Consider the following 15,232-nt stretch of genomic DNA (forward strand, 5'->3'; position numbering starts at 1 on the left):
AGATGCAGATTTTCCTCCCTGTGCATGTCTTCAAAAGTCAATCTTTTTTTCCCCCCAATTACAGACACACAAGAAACCTGAAGATATTGCAACAGTCTGATCCCAGCTCTTCAAGGCGCTGACAGGCCCATCACAACATGCTTGAAGAACATCTCAGTAAAGAAACAAGGCTTTTATTTTGTCAAAGTTGGAGAAAAATATTTAAAAACAACTAGACAGAGGCACTGTAAACAGGGTAAAAGAGTATCTCCAAACAGCAAACCAACAAAAACATCCCCTCCCCAGCTCCAATTTAATGCCCCTGGGGAGGGACCAGACCCCACAACCTGTGCTTTGGCAGAGGACGCCTGAAGTTCAGAGCACATGCCAGGCACCACCTCGCTGCTGGCGAGGGCTGTCCTGGTTCACCTAAATATCCCTCAGCACCAAGAGTCCAGAGTTCAGATTTCCCCAGGAGGCAATAAGCATGTTGCCACCACAAACACTGATGATGAGGACGCCTCGACCACCAGGAGGAGGAGCAAAACATTAAGACGAATTGTCCATCCCCACCAGGAAACACGTTTGCAGACCACTGTCCACATTCAAGAGAAGAACAGGAGCCAGTCCAGAGTCCCCTAGAAGACTTCTCGCACCAGGACTCAAATCCATGCCCAGGACAGTCCTACACAGCAGCTGCTAAATTTTTCCTGTCACCATGGTATTTGCTCTCCCCAGAACTCACAAGAACACCTTGTTGGACAGAAAAGCAAAAGCCCAAACAATTTCTCATGATGGAGATAGAGAGGAAGCAGAGGGAAGAAAACCGGGAAGTTGGAGTGTCACCAAACAGCATCTTCCAGAGGATCCTGAGCAAAGTTCAAGACCACAGCAGCTGGGATCTGAACGCCAGGGAGGAGCGGGGAACTCTTCTGCTTGCTCAGTCACTCCAGCAGAGCTTCTCCCCAGGCTCTAGCTCCCTCTGTGGGACTCCAGGACGATCCTGCACCTGTTCGAAATGAAACACAGTCAAACCTGAAGGGACCTGCCCAGAGCAGCCAAGCAGTTTGCGCACCAGCTCGGACCCTTCCTCTCCCAGCCAACCATGTTATCGCATCCCTGTTTACATGTAGGCTGTGGCCAGCTTCAGTATTAGGCATTAAAGACACCTCTAGGATCTTCTGTTGGCTGTTTTCCTTCCTCTGGCCTTGCCTACGTGAAGATTTCCATAATCAGAGACTTTCCACTTGTATCAGCACAGGTGCTATTGCAGATATTTGGCCTTTACAAACCAGCTTGCTTCCCCAAATCCCTGGAGCACAGAACGTAACTCCATTGAGCTGCGTGTTCCTCCAAAAGCATTTCTCAGAGCTCTGCTGTCATGAAGAAAAGGGGAATTGAGAACAAGGTTTTTTTTTTTTTTTTTTTAATACCAAGTTACCAAGTGACAACTTTATTTCCTCTCTTCAGGCCTGGCTCTAAAGAACTGAACATAGCACAGTTTTAATTCTCTTAAAATTTTAAGATTTACCACCCAGCTTTTCTACAATACAGCTCCTCTTTCCAAGCCACATAGGATTAACATGAAATTGAACTACCAGCATCGCTACTTAGCTGCCTAAAGTTTAAAAACCCTTTAACAGAGACAAAACTTCTCAAAGTCATCTGTGCCAGAGATAAAAGATGCTTGCACCTACCATTCAGAGGCTCTTGGGATGCTAAAGAACCAAGTCCCTCTCCAGCCCCTTGAAACGGGCTAATGAGTTCTTGAGGACTCCACCTTCCCACGTTTACAGTCCTCTGTGTATAAGAGGACTTAAATATACTAATACCATAATAAAGTTAATTCCAAGTCTTCACTAAAGGAAGTGACAGGACTCACCTCTGCCCAGTCCCATGAGATCACTACATCATTCAGCTGTTTTACATGTCGTTAGTTTAATTTTAATCACACTAATAAGAGAGGGTTTTGAGCAGCTGGGTGCTTGGAGCAGTGGGAGTCTAACAGCTGTCTCCTCTCCCTAGGCCTCCTGTTCTCCCCATGAGCCTCCTGTTCTTTTAGCAAATGCTAGTTATACAAATTAGAAAGAACTGTCAATTGGTTAAAAAAGTCCCCTTTGTTTTTTCAGGCTTTGTGGTCAGGGAGGACAGGAAGCAGAAGTATGTGGGAGGCCTACCATACCTAACACAACTTTCTCTCCGGGATCCTTAACCCCTGCTGCCCCCCATGACCCAGAGAGGCTTGTCACCTTTCTCAGCCCTTTGACGGAGTGTGACCTGCAGAGTAAGTATAACTGCAGAAGTCTAGAGGGCTTGGTACCATTTCTGAAGGGACTGCAGTTCCCAGCACATGGCAGTTCACGCTGTTCTAAGCTGTCAGGACAGCTGGGTTTTTACCTCCTCGGATTGCACACTGGTACTGAAGAGAGAGTGCTACTAATATCTGATCCACAGGCAGAAGCCTACACAGCACCCCAAACCCAAGTGGTCTTGAATGGATCAACTCTTGATACCACTGCATGTTTTGTAATTATCATTCACGAGGTCAAGCCCAAGGAAACGAGATGCATAAACAAGTAGAACAAGACAAGGGTATTATCCAGTGTCTGATCTCATAACCAAAACCTTGAAGAGCTGCTGTCAAGCTTTTGTTCCTGCAGCTTTTCTACATAAGCTTGGATGAGTCATTTACTCTCTATTTCCCTTCTATGATGTGCAGTAGCAGGGACTTGGATTACTTATGAGTATGCAACTTGGGGCATTAAACGTATCTGAAACATGAAGTACAGAAGAAATATGAAGTACCACGCACACACATACATTATCTGGAACCACTGGTTCCTCCTCTTCAGTTCTCCCTGGGTGCTACCTAGTAGTCTAAGCAACTGCACATCTAGAGACTGGAGAACGACTTCTGTGGTGTCCCGTCCTTGTGGGCCAGACAACACTGCAGTCTATTTCCTCATTTTACAGACTAGAGTAACAGATGCTCCCCCAGCTCACGGGAGAGATGCTGGGTCAGTCCTATAAATGCTTTTGCCCCAAAGAAGCCCCATGGGGTGCAGCTGCTGTGGAGTCAGACAGGGAATCCTCACGGCAGCAGCAGAAACCTACCTCTCAGGAAAGTCTTTTTTCCCCCCCCACCCCTCCTGTCCACTTCCTACTGACAGCTGTTCCCCACCACCCCTCACATCAGACCACCAGCCTGTGCCCAGGCAGGGCAGGAGGAAAGACTCACACTAGGTCATTACCAAGAAAGATGAAGTCAGCACTGAGGTGAGGGCAGTCGAGGCTCAGGTGCTGGAAAGCAGAGGTCTCGTCCACTCGGAGTCTGGTGCATCCATGTTCTTGCAGGGCTCTGGGTGCTGCTGATTGCTGTTGGACCTCTGCAAAGGCCAATTCAAGCTGTCATAGGGGCGACAGCAAATGGAGGAGAACAGTCGAGCCCGGACCACCCGTGTACAGAGGACAAACATAATACAGTTGGCACCTCCTTGGAACGTGTTACCAATTCCCTGCAAGGGCAAGAGAAGAGTCAGCCAGTGCCATTCCTGCTGGCACCCCCCATCATCCCAGAGAAGAGCAAAAATCATGCCAGGGCACGCAGATAGCTGTGCAACAGTAAGCAACTTCCACTTAAATGAGAAAAGCAGATTTGGAAAGTCAACCTTGCACCCAAAAGCAAACCAGACTGCTCTTGAGGACTGCCTTTCCTGCAGTCAGACGCTCCAATAGACATGGAGGTGGCCTGGGCGAGCCGCAGGCTGCCCTGCCTGCCAGCAGCCCCACCGAAGGGCAGACACCCAGCGGTTCTGGTCTGAGCCTGCTTTTCCTGCAGCAGCTGGCATTGCCTGACAGCCCTGCTGCAGCTATTGTCTCTGACCACTAGATGCTGCTGAAGTAGCTATTGCTGGGCATCCCACTAGGTGCTGGATGCGAGGGAGCAGATGCTCTTGCAATCCGCATGCGAAGGGCATGTGTTTTACCTGCACATGCCGCATCTAGGCACAAAAGTGGCATTTAGAGCAACAAGGCTTGATCTTCTCCCAGACCTTCCTTCTAACGCAGTACCAGGCAAATACTTACGTGCAGGACAACAAGGACTGAATTTTGCACTGCAGGGGAGTTGCAGAGCGTCAGAATGAACCGCACAGTGCTCCAGATGCGTAGGATGATGAAGATGACAGGGATGAGAATCAACTTCTTATCTGCTATGGAAGTCCGGGGCTGAAACGCAGGTGCTCTTGAGAGGATGGGGCGATACTCTGACAGTGCTGCATGCTTCCACAGGGGAGGATGGGGGAAGAGAGAGAGAGAAAGTGAACAAAAAGCTACACAGAGAACATTCAGCTCCAGGGATTATTTCCAAAGCAAACTAATTCTTTGCATCTTGTGAGTTAAGAGGGATGCAGTCATGGAGCACAGATCTTCAGTCACATTCTGACCTTGCTAATGCAAACATTTCTGATGAAGCCAAGGAGTAGCAAATATAGGATATCTGGTCCTTCTCAGTGCTCCATTAACCATTATATAAACCTACACTGCTATGCAGTGCCAAGGAATCCTGTTATAACAATGTTTAAAAAAAACAAAACCAAAACCACACAGAAACTACACACACAGTGCTCCACAAAATAGGTTCGCTGGTCAAATGGCCTGGCCAATTGCTGGATTTACCATTTTGTAAATGCATGGCTGAGGGTTTGGCCTTAGGGAGGCCTTGATGTCTGACGTTCTTGCCTTTATACATCTATTTCCACACCTTTCTCAGATCTTCTTAGCTTCACTCCACCTAACCAGGGATTTGTGTGCTATATGGGAAGTTGGAGGTCTAAGGCCCATGAGACCTTACAGAGCTGGAAGCTGCTGGATGCACTCAGATTCATGGATGGGGGAGAGAAAGTCAACACAGCACAGGCAGCAGCTGCTGGGCCACATGATGCTGAATACCAGGATGTCAATGTGGGCAAAGGGTTAAATCTCTGGATAGCTAACTCACTGAAAGCTTTTCCTCCTTCCATTGGGGCTACAGAACAGTACAGCTTTCCTGCATGGTGCTTGCTTACTCCAGTACTCCCAGCCCTGCCACCTCAGCTCCTCCAGAACAGAGCCGTGTGACAGCATTGCATGGTGGCCAGAGTCAAAACCCTCTGAGGTCTATCGATGCACCTTCCCACCCACTCCCACTGAGGCTCTTCCGTTCAGAAAGCCCCTTGCATGCACCCCGCACGCCTGCTCCAGAACAGCTGCTCTCATCTGCCCACCTGCCTCTCAGACCATGGAGAAGCCACTGCTGCAACACCTACTTCAGCTGTTAATACAGCCCCAAACCCAGCCCTGGCTGTCCATTGCTCTTTCTCGGCAGTGGGAGATCTCCTGCCAGGGGAGAAGCTTGGTGGGCAGGCTACCAGGCTCAGCAAAATCTCCATCGATGACAAGGGCAAGGTCCTCCAGTCCAGAAAGCCCTGTTGCTGCTGCCCCAGCCCTCAGACCCCAATTATGGGAACCACAAGCGACAACTGCCTGCTCTCAGCACTGCTCCCAGAGGAGGATCAGGGCTGGGAGTGTGAAAGGGAGAGCAGAGTGCCCGAGAGTCCCTGGTGCACAGCATAAGGGTAAAAGCCTGGCTGGATGGGGGATCAGGTTTCCAGACCGTCACATTGCTATCTTTGACAGCTGCAGGAACACAGAGTCCTGTCTAATTTATGCCGGGTGACTGGTGACAGACACCAGCAAGCCCTTCCCAAATCCCTTTCCCCAAGACCCTTGCTACTGGCTCTCAAGTATTTACAAGAGCTCAAAACTGTTTCTACTTCCAACTCATCTGTGGGATCCTGCCCTAACCAGATGTGTGCTTATCCTTTACTACTGCCATAGCTTCACCACAAGCAGCAGGTTGGCAATGGCAGCATTCTCCAAAAGGAGATTTATCCTTTTTTCTCTCTTTTTCAATGAAACTTGGAGGGGGGAAAAAAAAATCTCTGGATGTAGTTCCTTCTGCCACTCTCATAATAAAGATTTAATTTCTGTATTATGCAAATATTGTCCCAGATCCCTGGATTCTTTGTGTTCACAAGTAATAACAGCAAATAAGCCTCTGAAGTCTGAAAACCCCTAGGGCAGGGTATCTTTTTGTTTTGTGTATGAGTATGGTGCCTAATACTATAGTGCTCATGCTCCCAAATGGGGATTTATGCTGTTATTACAAAATACTACTCATGAATACAAGCAATCATTGACTGAGGGTAGACAAGTCCAGAAACCAAACCCAGGCCTGGTACAAGTGGAACTGTGTAAAAGACTGATTAAAGCTGAATTTTGTCCTTTACATCCTGTTTCAATTCTTACTCTAGGATTTACTTTTCACCCACGTACATCCCATAACCCCTTAAGCTTTCAAAAGGCTTTTTTGTTCTTCCTGGGCTAAGTCATTGCGTAATGATGCTGCAGGCTGTTGAATCAGCAGCACTGCTTCTCCCGGCGGTGGATGCATTTCACCAGCACATGAAGCAATTGCTGCCCGTGTAGCTGCTAATGTGCTCCACAGAGTATAGGAGAACATAATCACATAGCAAGACTGTAACCTAAGCGGGAAGCAGCAGAGTACTCACTGCTCTATTAATGTGCTTCTTGATGAGGATGTAGAGCACCGGCAAAGTCACATAGGCCAGTATCTCCCAAACTTTCCCCGTTAACAGCATCCACAAGACCCGATCCTCTGCGTCCAAGTTGACCCAACACCAGCCGACAGAAACATTGGAGGCATCATAGCCAATCTTCTTCAGAGCAACAGCAGCCACCGTAATGCCAAGGGGGACTCCCCAGCTGAGGAAAGAAAATGAAGAGCAAAGTTAAGCCAAGAACATGCTCAGTTTAGTCCTTCTGAATCCCAGGGAAAATGCGTGACTGAGAAGAGATTCTTCAGTCAGAACACCAATACCTAGTCCAGAAAAAACACAATTTCCATCAGTTTTTTAATTAAAAAAATGGAAGCGTAGTCAGTACTTTGAGAGTGAGAGGGTCACTTCTGAAGGACAACAAGGGGAAGGTTTCTTCCAAAGGAAAAGCACTAACAGTAATGACAAAAAACTAAAAAAGCAGAGATGAACCAAAATCATGTAATTTGGAGCCAATGTTTTGACTTTGGCTTCTCTCTTGACAGCAGATGCAAATACAGGGAAGTTTTCTAGAAGAAAAATAACTGTGATGACGCACACAAATTAAGTCACTCAGTAGCTTGGGCTGCCCACAAAAATCTATGCACAAGAGCTGAAAAATTCCACAAACCCAAACATAATACACGCAGCCCCTTCCTGGGCGTTGTTAATTCCCAACACCTCACAGGCCTATCCTAACCCATGATGTACTGCTCACAGATCACTCCACGGTCGAAAGGCTGGCCTGAATGCATCTGAAAGCATCACCTGCCCCTTCCATATTCATCCTCAGAAAAAGGTCCTGAGGAGGCTTTAGAGGGACAAGGGACAGTTCCTCAAAAAATGACACACGTGCTTCAGGGAAAACCCAGATTGACCTTCCAGCAAAATCCCCCCGGTCTCTCCAGATGCAAAGAAAACAAAGCCAATATTGTATTGCTCATCACCCTCCTTGTTCACGCTCATCTTTGCGGGCAGCTTTGAGCAGCTGCATTCAGAGAACACGAGAAGGACTCTCCTCCTAAAATCGGTTTCACATTCCTCAGACTCTCAAGTCAAGTCTCTCTAGTCAAGTTCCAAAGACCAATTTAAAATCAGAGATAAACCCATGATGTTAGATCTCAGAAATATGCTGCTTCCCTCTCTTTTATAAGGTCTGTTTTCACTTACAAAAAAACAAATCGAATATTAATATAACACTATAAAAAGATTCAGAGTCCACCCTTTTGCACATTTAAAACATTTCAGAAGATACATCCGAGTGCTAACAGCCGAGCCAGTACACTTATTTAGAGACACTTCTGCTGCAAGAAGTCCATCCCATGCTGCAAGCCTTCCAAAACCATTCTAAAAATTGCCAGCAGCTAAGAAAGTTCCTGAGCATCTCAAAACCTCCCATTTTGGTTAAAATGGTGATTTGCCTGAAAACAAGGATTATATAATCAAAGAGATTCAAATTTCAAAACACTCTGAAGAACTAACCAGTAAGGTAAAGATAAGCATTCAAGAGAACTGGCACTTCCTTAAAGAAACCATATTAAACTGTATTAAAGGGCACAAGCACAAATTAGTCCAGTATCAAGAAAAAGGAGGAACCGTATTAAGAAACTAATTTGCCTAAATAACATCTCCACAGTGACCTAAAACTGAAAGAGACTCTTACAAGAAGTAGGTCAAATTACCAGGAACATACATAAAGAACAGCATGAGTACATATGGACACAGTAAGCAAGGCCACAGCATGAAATAACAGCCTACTAGGAAGGAACTGAAAAAAAGAAAAAAGGATCTTCAAGGATCTTACTAGTAAAAGGAAGAGCGAGGAAAAAACCGTCACATGTGACACGAGCTTCATTTACACTTCAATTTTCACTAAAATAGTGAATTGTGATCAGATGGCTGATGCAACCAACACCAAGGACAAAGGTTTAGAAACTTGAAGTTAGAAAGAATCTAAAGAGTAATCAGGCATTTCAGTGATCTTCAGGTCCAACTTTTTAAAAAATATTTTAGAAATCTGGAGAGGAAAACTGAGATTAGTGATTAGATTATTTAAGGACTCCTGGAGCACAGATGAGATTCCCAAAGGCTGGAAAGTATCAATACCTATCTAGAAGAAGGGAGGAACAGAAGAATCACTAGTCAGTCTCATTTTTGCTCCTGAAGAGATACAGAAGCAAAAAGCAATGTAGACACACAGCCTGGCAAGACTCACTTGCTTGGCTTGGGGACACTCCACAGTTTAGACAAGCAGAGCCTTTCTGCTGAAGGTCCACAACACCCAAGGCATACCTGAAGGATGGAATAAAAAAGATCCAAGACAGCACAAAGAGGTAGAAATTTCACTCTGAGCCCCAAAGACAGTGTAATTCTGTAGGATGACTCCTCAAAAGGACCAAGTACACACACATTTAAATGCAGTCAGCATGGGGATCCTCAAGTACTCCATGGATGTGTACATTATGTGTGCTTATATGTCTGCATAGCCTGATGATGAAATGCAAACATTTCACAGGTGGACAGCAATTGCTATCAAAAATAAAGTGAGGAGCAATCTCGGGATGGGATCTGGTCCATTCCTCACCCCAAGTTTGGATCAGCTATACTCACAGCAAGGAAAACATTATCCAACTAAATGATACATGATACTCAGAAATCCAAAACAACTGAGGTAGCTTGGAAATTTATGCTCAGGGTGCCAGAACTGGCAGCTTACAACTCCATAAATATTTTCAGAGCCAACTGTAAGCTTGTTTTCAAAGCTCAACTGAGCTCAACACAAATTTAAAAACAAAACAAAGCCTTTATGAAGAGACTTCTTCAGACTAGCTCTAAAACACACGCTCTTGGTGCATGTGTTACCACATGAATCAAGAAGAAACAAACCTGTTTGGCAGGTTTCATCTAGCGCGACTTTCCAGTTTCCCTAAAAAGAAAATTTCATGTACTGACTTCCAACGTATATTTAGACAACTCTGTTCAGCTGAAGAACAGTCTCTGGTTATACTCAATGTTAAAAGAGAATCCACTGTAAGACACTAACACCCCTGGTATTTATCTTTACAAACACTTGTCTCTTATGAGTAACTGCTGATGAGGAGTAGGTAACTTAGGCATGATAAAACTCCATCCTGCCTTGAATCCCTTCCACAAGTATCTCACAGGGTGGCTCTTCACACAACGGTCACTGCGTGACTGCGCTGGCAAGCCAGGAGGTGAAGAGAAAAAAATTCCCAGGGTCTTGTCTAGACATACTTAACTTATTTTAGATATCCAAGATACTGGAAACTATTATATTTAAATCCCCCAAACACCATCTCTCCTTTGCCGCCTTTCCTTTCGCCCCCAGCAGGCCTCCCTCACCATCTTTCTGCAGTTCATTTGACCATATGTACCAATATCTTTTCATATCAGTTGCAGCCGTTTCTACTGTGTGGTAGCAAAAGTTTTTCAGGTTAAAAACACCACAAACAGTCAACAGGACTTTAGGCACTGAGAAGTGAAAAAACACCTTCAAGCATGTCCAGAGTTTGTTTTTAATGACTGACAGGTAATAATAAAAAAATGCAGGGAAGGAAAAAGGAAGAGGTGCCATGAAGGGATGGGCGGAGAACAGGTCCTCACTTGTTTTCTCTGGCTTTTCATACAGATTGTAAGGCAGGAAGAAGCATAAAGCACTGGCTCTGCACAGAATGGGAGTTATTTATGAAGCAGAACCCGATAATAGGACTTAGATGAAATTTATCTATTTTGCCCTTTAAACAGAGCAAATTGAGCTGAGTATTAATACCAAGACAATCCCGCAAGAACAGATCATAGCTTTTTTTTTTTTTTTTTTTAAACACTATAAAGAACTGAAAGTAAAACCTAGCAAATTTACCCAGAGGAAATTCAGGTTGAATACTCCCTTCCTCTCACAGGGTTAGTGTAATCTTTCAGATTTTTTTACAGTTTTGAAGGACTGCACAGATTACAGCCAACAGTATTTCAATGAATCTTGCTAAATTTCTTTCCCCACTGTGTATCCGATGAGACTGACAAGTATTAAACCAGATGGAGAAGCTGAAGTACAGACCAAGGTCACACAGCCAGCGATTAGCAGAGACAGGAAGATTACAAGTAGGCCAGATTTGCATCAGCTCTTTGATGTAGCCTGATGCAGTCAGCAAGCCCATGAAGAAGTCAGGGCTCCTTTTTCCTGTTCCCTAAGCAGCAGGCAGCTCCCTGCCGACACTCCCTTTTCTCCGTGATCCTCATAGTGCAACTCCCTGCCCACTTGAAGTGAAACAAAAAGCTAACAAATTCCCGTGCTGTCTCACTGCATCTTCTTTCAACTTCACCAACGATACTCCGGTCTACCCGGATGCACGTGCAAGCACCCTAGGCTTCCTCACATGCAGACCTTGCTGTCAAGCAGTAATTAAAACAGGCAGGGCAGGAATCCAAGTTTCCTCCTCGATTCCCACTTAGCCTTCATGTTTTTTCTATGGCCCGTCTTTTATCTGGACTCGACTCTAATTCAATCATCTCCCAAATGATGCTGTTTGAAAATAAAAGCTGACAGTTAGACATATCTGACAGGGAAACAGACTAAAGAAATTTCATTACTTGGCTTGCCGCAATGACTTTTTTTTTTTTTGAAAAAACACATCATTCTCCATATGATTTATTAGAAAAGCCTGGCAGCACAGAGGACTAAAGGATCACTGTTTTGCTCAGTGTGGAGGTAGCACATGACTACACAAGCTCAAATTGCATAATGAAAGCTTTTACTAAACATGATGTGGAAAATCAGCTAAGTAGCAGAAACTGAGACATAAAGCTACACTGTGGGCTGTTTTGTCTTGCTTTCAATCAAACATGCCAAAACAACCTTCAGAGTGCTTTTCTAGCAGCCTCCTCGCTTGTAGGCTACATTCTCCCAACAGGATCGAATTACAATAACCTGCCTAGGGAAAGGGGAGGAAATTAGACCAGACTGACACCAGGAACATACGGATGCAGATCCCAAATGTGGAACTTCGGCAGCAGCCATCAGGTATCGCAAGCAGAAGTTTGGGGATATTTTTGCTAGGATATCAGACCAGATCGCAGAGGGAAAGCAGGGCCAGGACTTCCAGATTCACTGTCTCCCGCCAGAGATTCTCTATATGATCTTAATCAAATCATTTTAACTTTTCCCACATCTCCATTTCTTCATTTGAGGGGTTAAGCAGGGCTGGTTGGCTAAGTGACAGCAAAGTCCCTGTTGCAAAGGAACTTGAGAAGGGCACAGTATCCTTAAGGAAAGGGCAGATGACTTGAGCAACCATCCAAGCGCTTCGCCGCGGAGCAGAACGCACGGCACGCGGCAGCGGCGGCGGCTCCTGGCCGAGGGGTGGGTTCCCGCACCTCGCGCTCCCGCAGGAGCGGCGGACAGCACCCACCTCACGACATGGAAGCAGCAGAGCAAGCCCGTGCCCGTGGGCGAGCCCCTCACAATGGTGATATAGAGGTAGAGGGCAATGGCCATGGTCCAGAAGAAGGAGCTGGTGTTGGAGAAGGTGGACAGGGCGCCCTGCAGCACGCAGTCCCATGAGGTCCTGTCGAAGTCCTGCAGCACCCCGTAGAAGTAAGAAAGGGCAGAGAGGAGGTCAGCCAGGGACAGGTAGAGCAGGAGCTGGCGTGGACGGGTCCGCAGCTCCGGCCACAGGGCGTGGGTGCAAACCAGGAGGCTGGAGCCCAGGAAGGACAGCACGCAGGAGAGCAGCACGACGATCCGCTCGGAGGCGTACAGCTCTGTGGGGGGCAAGGGCCCGGGCATGCCGCAGGCAGGGCGCGCGGAGGCAGCGCCAGCTGCGGCAGCCCAGCAGCCGGAGGGGGAGAGCGGCAGGGAGAGGAGGAGAGCGGCAGGGAGAGGAGGAGAGCGGCAGGGAGAGGAGGAGAGCGGCAGGGAGAGGAGGAGAGCGGCAGGGAGAGGAGGAGAGCAGAGCACCCAGCGCGCCGGGACGGGGCGGACGAGCGAGCTGCAGGAGCGCACGGGGGAGAGGCGGCGAGCAGACGGGAGGGAGGGAGGGAGGGAGGAGAGCGGAGAGGGCAGGGGCGAGGCGGGAGGCAGGAGGCAGGAGGCAGGAGGTGGGGAGCAGGCGGAGGAGCCGGCGCCCGCTCCAGCTCCAGCTCCGGCAGCCCCGGAGCCGCCCCCGGCCGTCATGTGAGCCCGGCGCTCGGGGCCCCCGGCCGCTGCCCCCGCAGAAACCCCTGCGGCTGGCTCGCCGTCCCGCCTGTTCGCGCCGCGGCATTTAGAGGAAAACTGCAGCGGCCCCCATAGTCCAGAGGCGACTTAAAAACAAACAAACAAGCGAAAAACAACGAAAACAAACAAAACAAAGCAATCCCCGCCTGTTGTAACATGACAGAAGGAGCCAATTCAGGAAAAAAAAGGCTTTTTTTATTGCCATTTCTTAAAAGACATAGTTGACTCCTTTCTCCCCAAAGCAGAGCGCACGACTCACCCACCCTCACCCGACACGGATATATTTAGGTACTTAAGAGTATTCGCAAAGGCACTGCTTGAGCCATATACATTTAACTACCATGTGATCAAAGGTTATCAGGCTGCCACCCTCCCGAGACGGTGCCACTTACCTTTACCTTCCATGGTCTCTATCCTGGAAGACACCAACGCCGATTCTTGCAGTATCTTGCAACCTGCGAAGCAGAAGAGGATGAGCAAACGCGACAGAGGATTCGCTACCGTAACAAGCGGATTTTATTTCTGTTGGTAAGGAAGCGCTCGTTCCCAAGGAACTTACAAGTCGAAAACACATCCTCATTTGCTTCTACCTTGCCTGATACTTCATTTGCTTCCATACAGACAACTCTGAAGCCAGCTTTGATTTGGATCGTGACGTGCTTATTTTCCCATGGATATTGCTATTGTTTCAGGTATCCTGTTCCATAAAACGGCTTAACCATTTCCCAGCTATCAGCAATGAAGGATCCACTCAAGTCAGCATGCAGAGCACTCCGCACATAGATCATCTTAAAGCTGTCCTTCCTGTGCTGTCCAAATGGCATGGTGCTTCTGCTCCAGAGATTCACTCTGAGGGCAAGTCATACCAATGCCTCTCAAGAAGTTGCTAGATGCAGCTTCAGAGCTTTTTTAAATTATTGCTCAAATTCTCTTTACTAAGTCTCCAGCTATATCCAAGGTTTGTTGCATTTCCTCTTGATCACCTTGATGCATCTGGCATTTGCTCTATTTTAAAATTACTTCCTTTTGAAGAAAAAAAAAAAGTTTCCCACATACCTTTTTGACCTTTAAGACTTAGACAGACTTCAGTCTGGCAGGCTTTTCCTTCTAGAAGAAATTTATTTTGGAGCCCAATACTCTCTGCATGTTCTTATCGGAAAAGGAAGTTGCAGCAAGTTGCATTTCCCCTGAACACAGTCGGACATTAAGTCATTGTCCGAGGCTCCTTTTAGTCACCATCTGACCCAAAAAACACATAAGAAAACTTTGTCAAGGCTGTTCCCAGGGGTTGCTTTTGTACATTCTTGGCTTTTTACTTTTGTTTCCCTCCCCCCACTTTCATAGCACAAAAATAAAGAAACAAGACAGACCCACCCACCTATCACAAACACCCAGACAAACCACTTCATCTTCAGCCCTGGATTTTGGGTGTTGCTTTTCTTTTTGGTGACAGATGTGGTCTGACAAGACAGCTTAATTCTTTGCCTTACAAGGTAATTGTTTATTTCCAGGCGTTTTGATGACCCAGCTTAAACTGCTTTTTTAGAACTGGATAGAAGAGTGTTTGAATCAAAACACAAGTTACAGTGGAAATTCAAATTCTTGTTTCGTCCAGTTTTACTGAGAAAAGTACTTTAACCCTCGAGTTCAGAAATAAACAGGACAGCCACAGCATCCTTTGCTGGCCCTCTTCCTATTCTCTGAAAATGTAAATATGGTTAATTTACGCAGAGAAACCGCCTAACAGCATGGCATGCATGAAGAGTTACTGCTTCAAAACTGAGCAATAAAAGGCAGAGAACTTCCCACTAGAGTCCCACCACCTTCCATTTTCTTGACATCTGCATGAGCAAGGCATCCAGTGCCCAGCATATCTTTGCATTCCTGTAATCCCGTTATTGCTACCTCCCGTTCACAGGGTGGCGGCAGCGCAGCTGTCTGCCCAGAAACGCATTCCTACCTTCAGTCCCACGGAATCTGCAGTTGTCTCCAGAGAACAGAAATATTTGGAAACTGCCTAAAAATACCTGACAACGCAAAGGCAGCGATCTGTTTAGCTCAGGAGAGGGAGAAGTAAAATCTGAGTGACAAGTTTGTTGTAAGGCAACATACGAGATGAAAATTCTCCTTTGAGAACTTCACCCTCTTCCCCGACATGTAATTAATCTCGCTGACCCTTAGAAAGCTTTAACACCCAGGCTACCCCCTGCATCTTGTAAAGCATCACTTGAGCTGTAACTAGCTACATAAATTCTCCTCTGCTAACTGTAAGAGAGACTGCTCTGGCATAACCATAGCAAAAAATGCTTCAGTAAGAAATTTTTACTTTGCCTTTGTAGCTGGCCAGGGAGCTGGGCTCAGGCAC

General features: G+C 46.7%; 1 protein-coding gene across 1 annotated transcript; it reads right to left on the reverse strand.

Annotated features, from left to right (window-relative positions):
- Positions 1 to 157: 157 nt before the first annotated feature.
- On the reverse strand, positions 158 to 12,536 carry GPR157 (G protein-coupled receptor 157). Its single transcript, XM_013960605.2, has 5 exons — positions 12,062 to 12,536; positions 6,591 to 6,804; positions 4,066 to 4,260; positions 3,231 to 3,494; positions 158 to 988 (listed from the first exon to the last, which is right to left on the reverse strand). Exons 1-4 carry the CDS (start codon positions 12,436 to 12,438, stop codon positions 3,273 to 3,275), a joined length of 1,008 nt encoding a protein of 335 aa, XP_013816059.1. The 5' UTR covers positions 12,439 to 12,536; the 3' UTR covers positions 158 to 988; positions 3,231 to 3,272.
- Positions 12,537 to 15,232: the final 2,696 nt, after the last annotated feature.

Source organism: Apteryx mantelli, chromosome 26, assembly GCF_036417845.1.
Source record: "Apteryx mantelli isolate bAptMan1 chromosome 26, bAptMan1.hap1, whole genome shotgun sequence".
Classification (NCBI taxonomy): domain Eukaryota; kingdom Metazoa; phylum Chordata; class Aves; order Apterygiformes; family Apterygidae; genus Apteryx; species Apteryx mantelli.

Excerpts from the sequence above, each read along its gene's own strand:
- GPR157 (XM_013960605.2), bottom strand. The coding sequence starts at position 12,438 with ATGCCCGGGCCCTTGCCCCCCACAGAGCTGTACGCCTCCGAGCGGATC. Across the intron at positions 4,261-6,590 it reads AGAAGCACATTAATAGAGCA|CATGCAGCACTGTCAGAGTA; the intron begins GTGAGTACTCTG and ends CCCCTGTGGAAG. Across the intron at positions 3,495-4,065 it reads CAGTCCTTGTTGTCCTGCAC|GGAATTGGTAACACGTTCCA; the intron begins GTAAGTATTTGC and ends TTGCCCTTGCAG.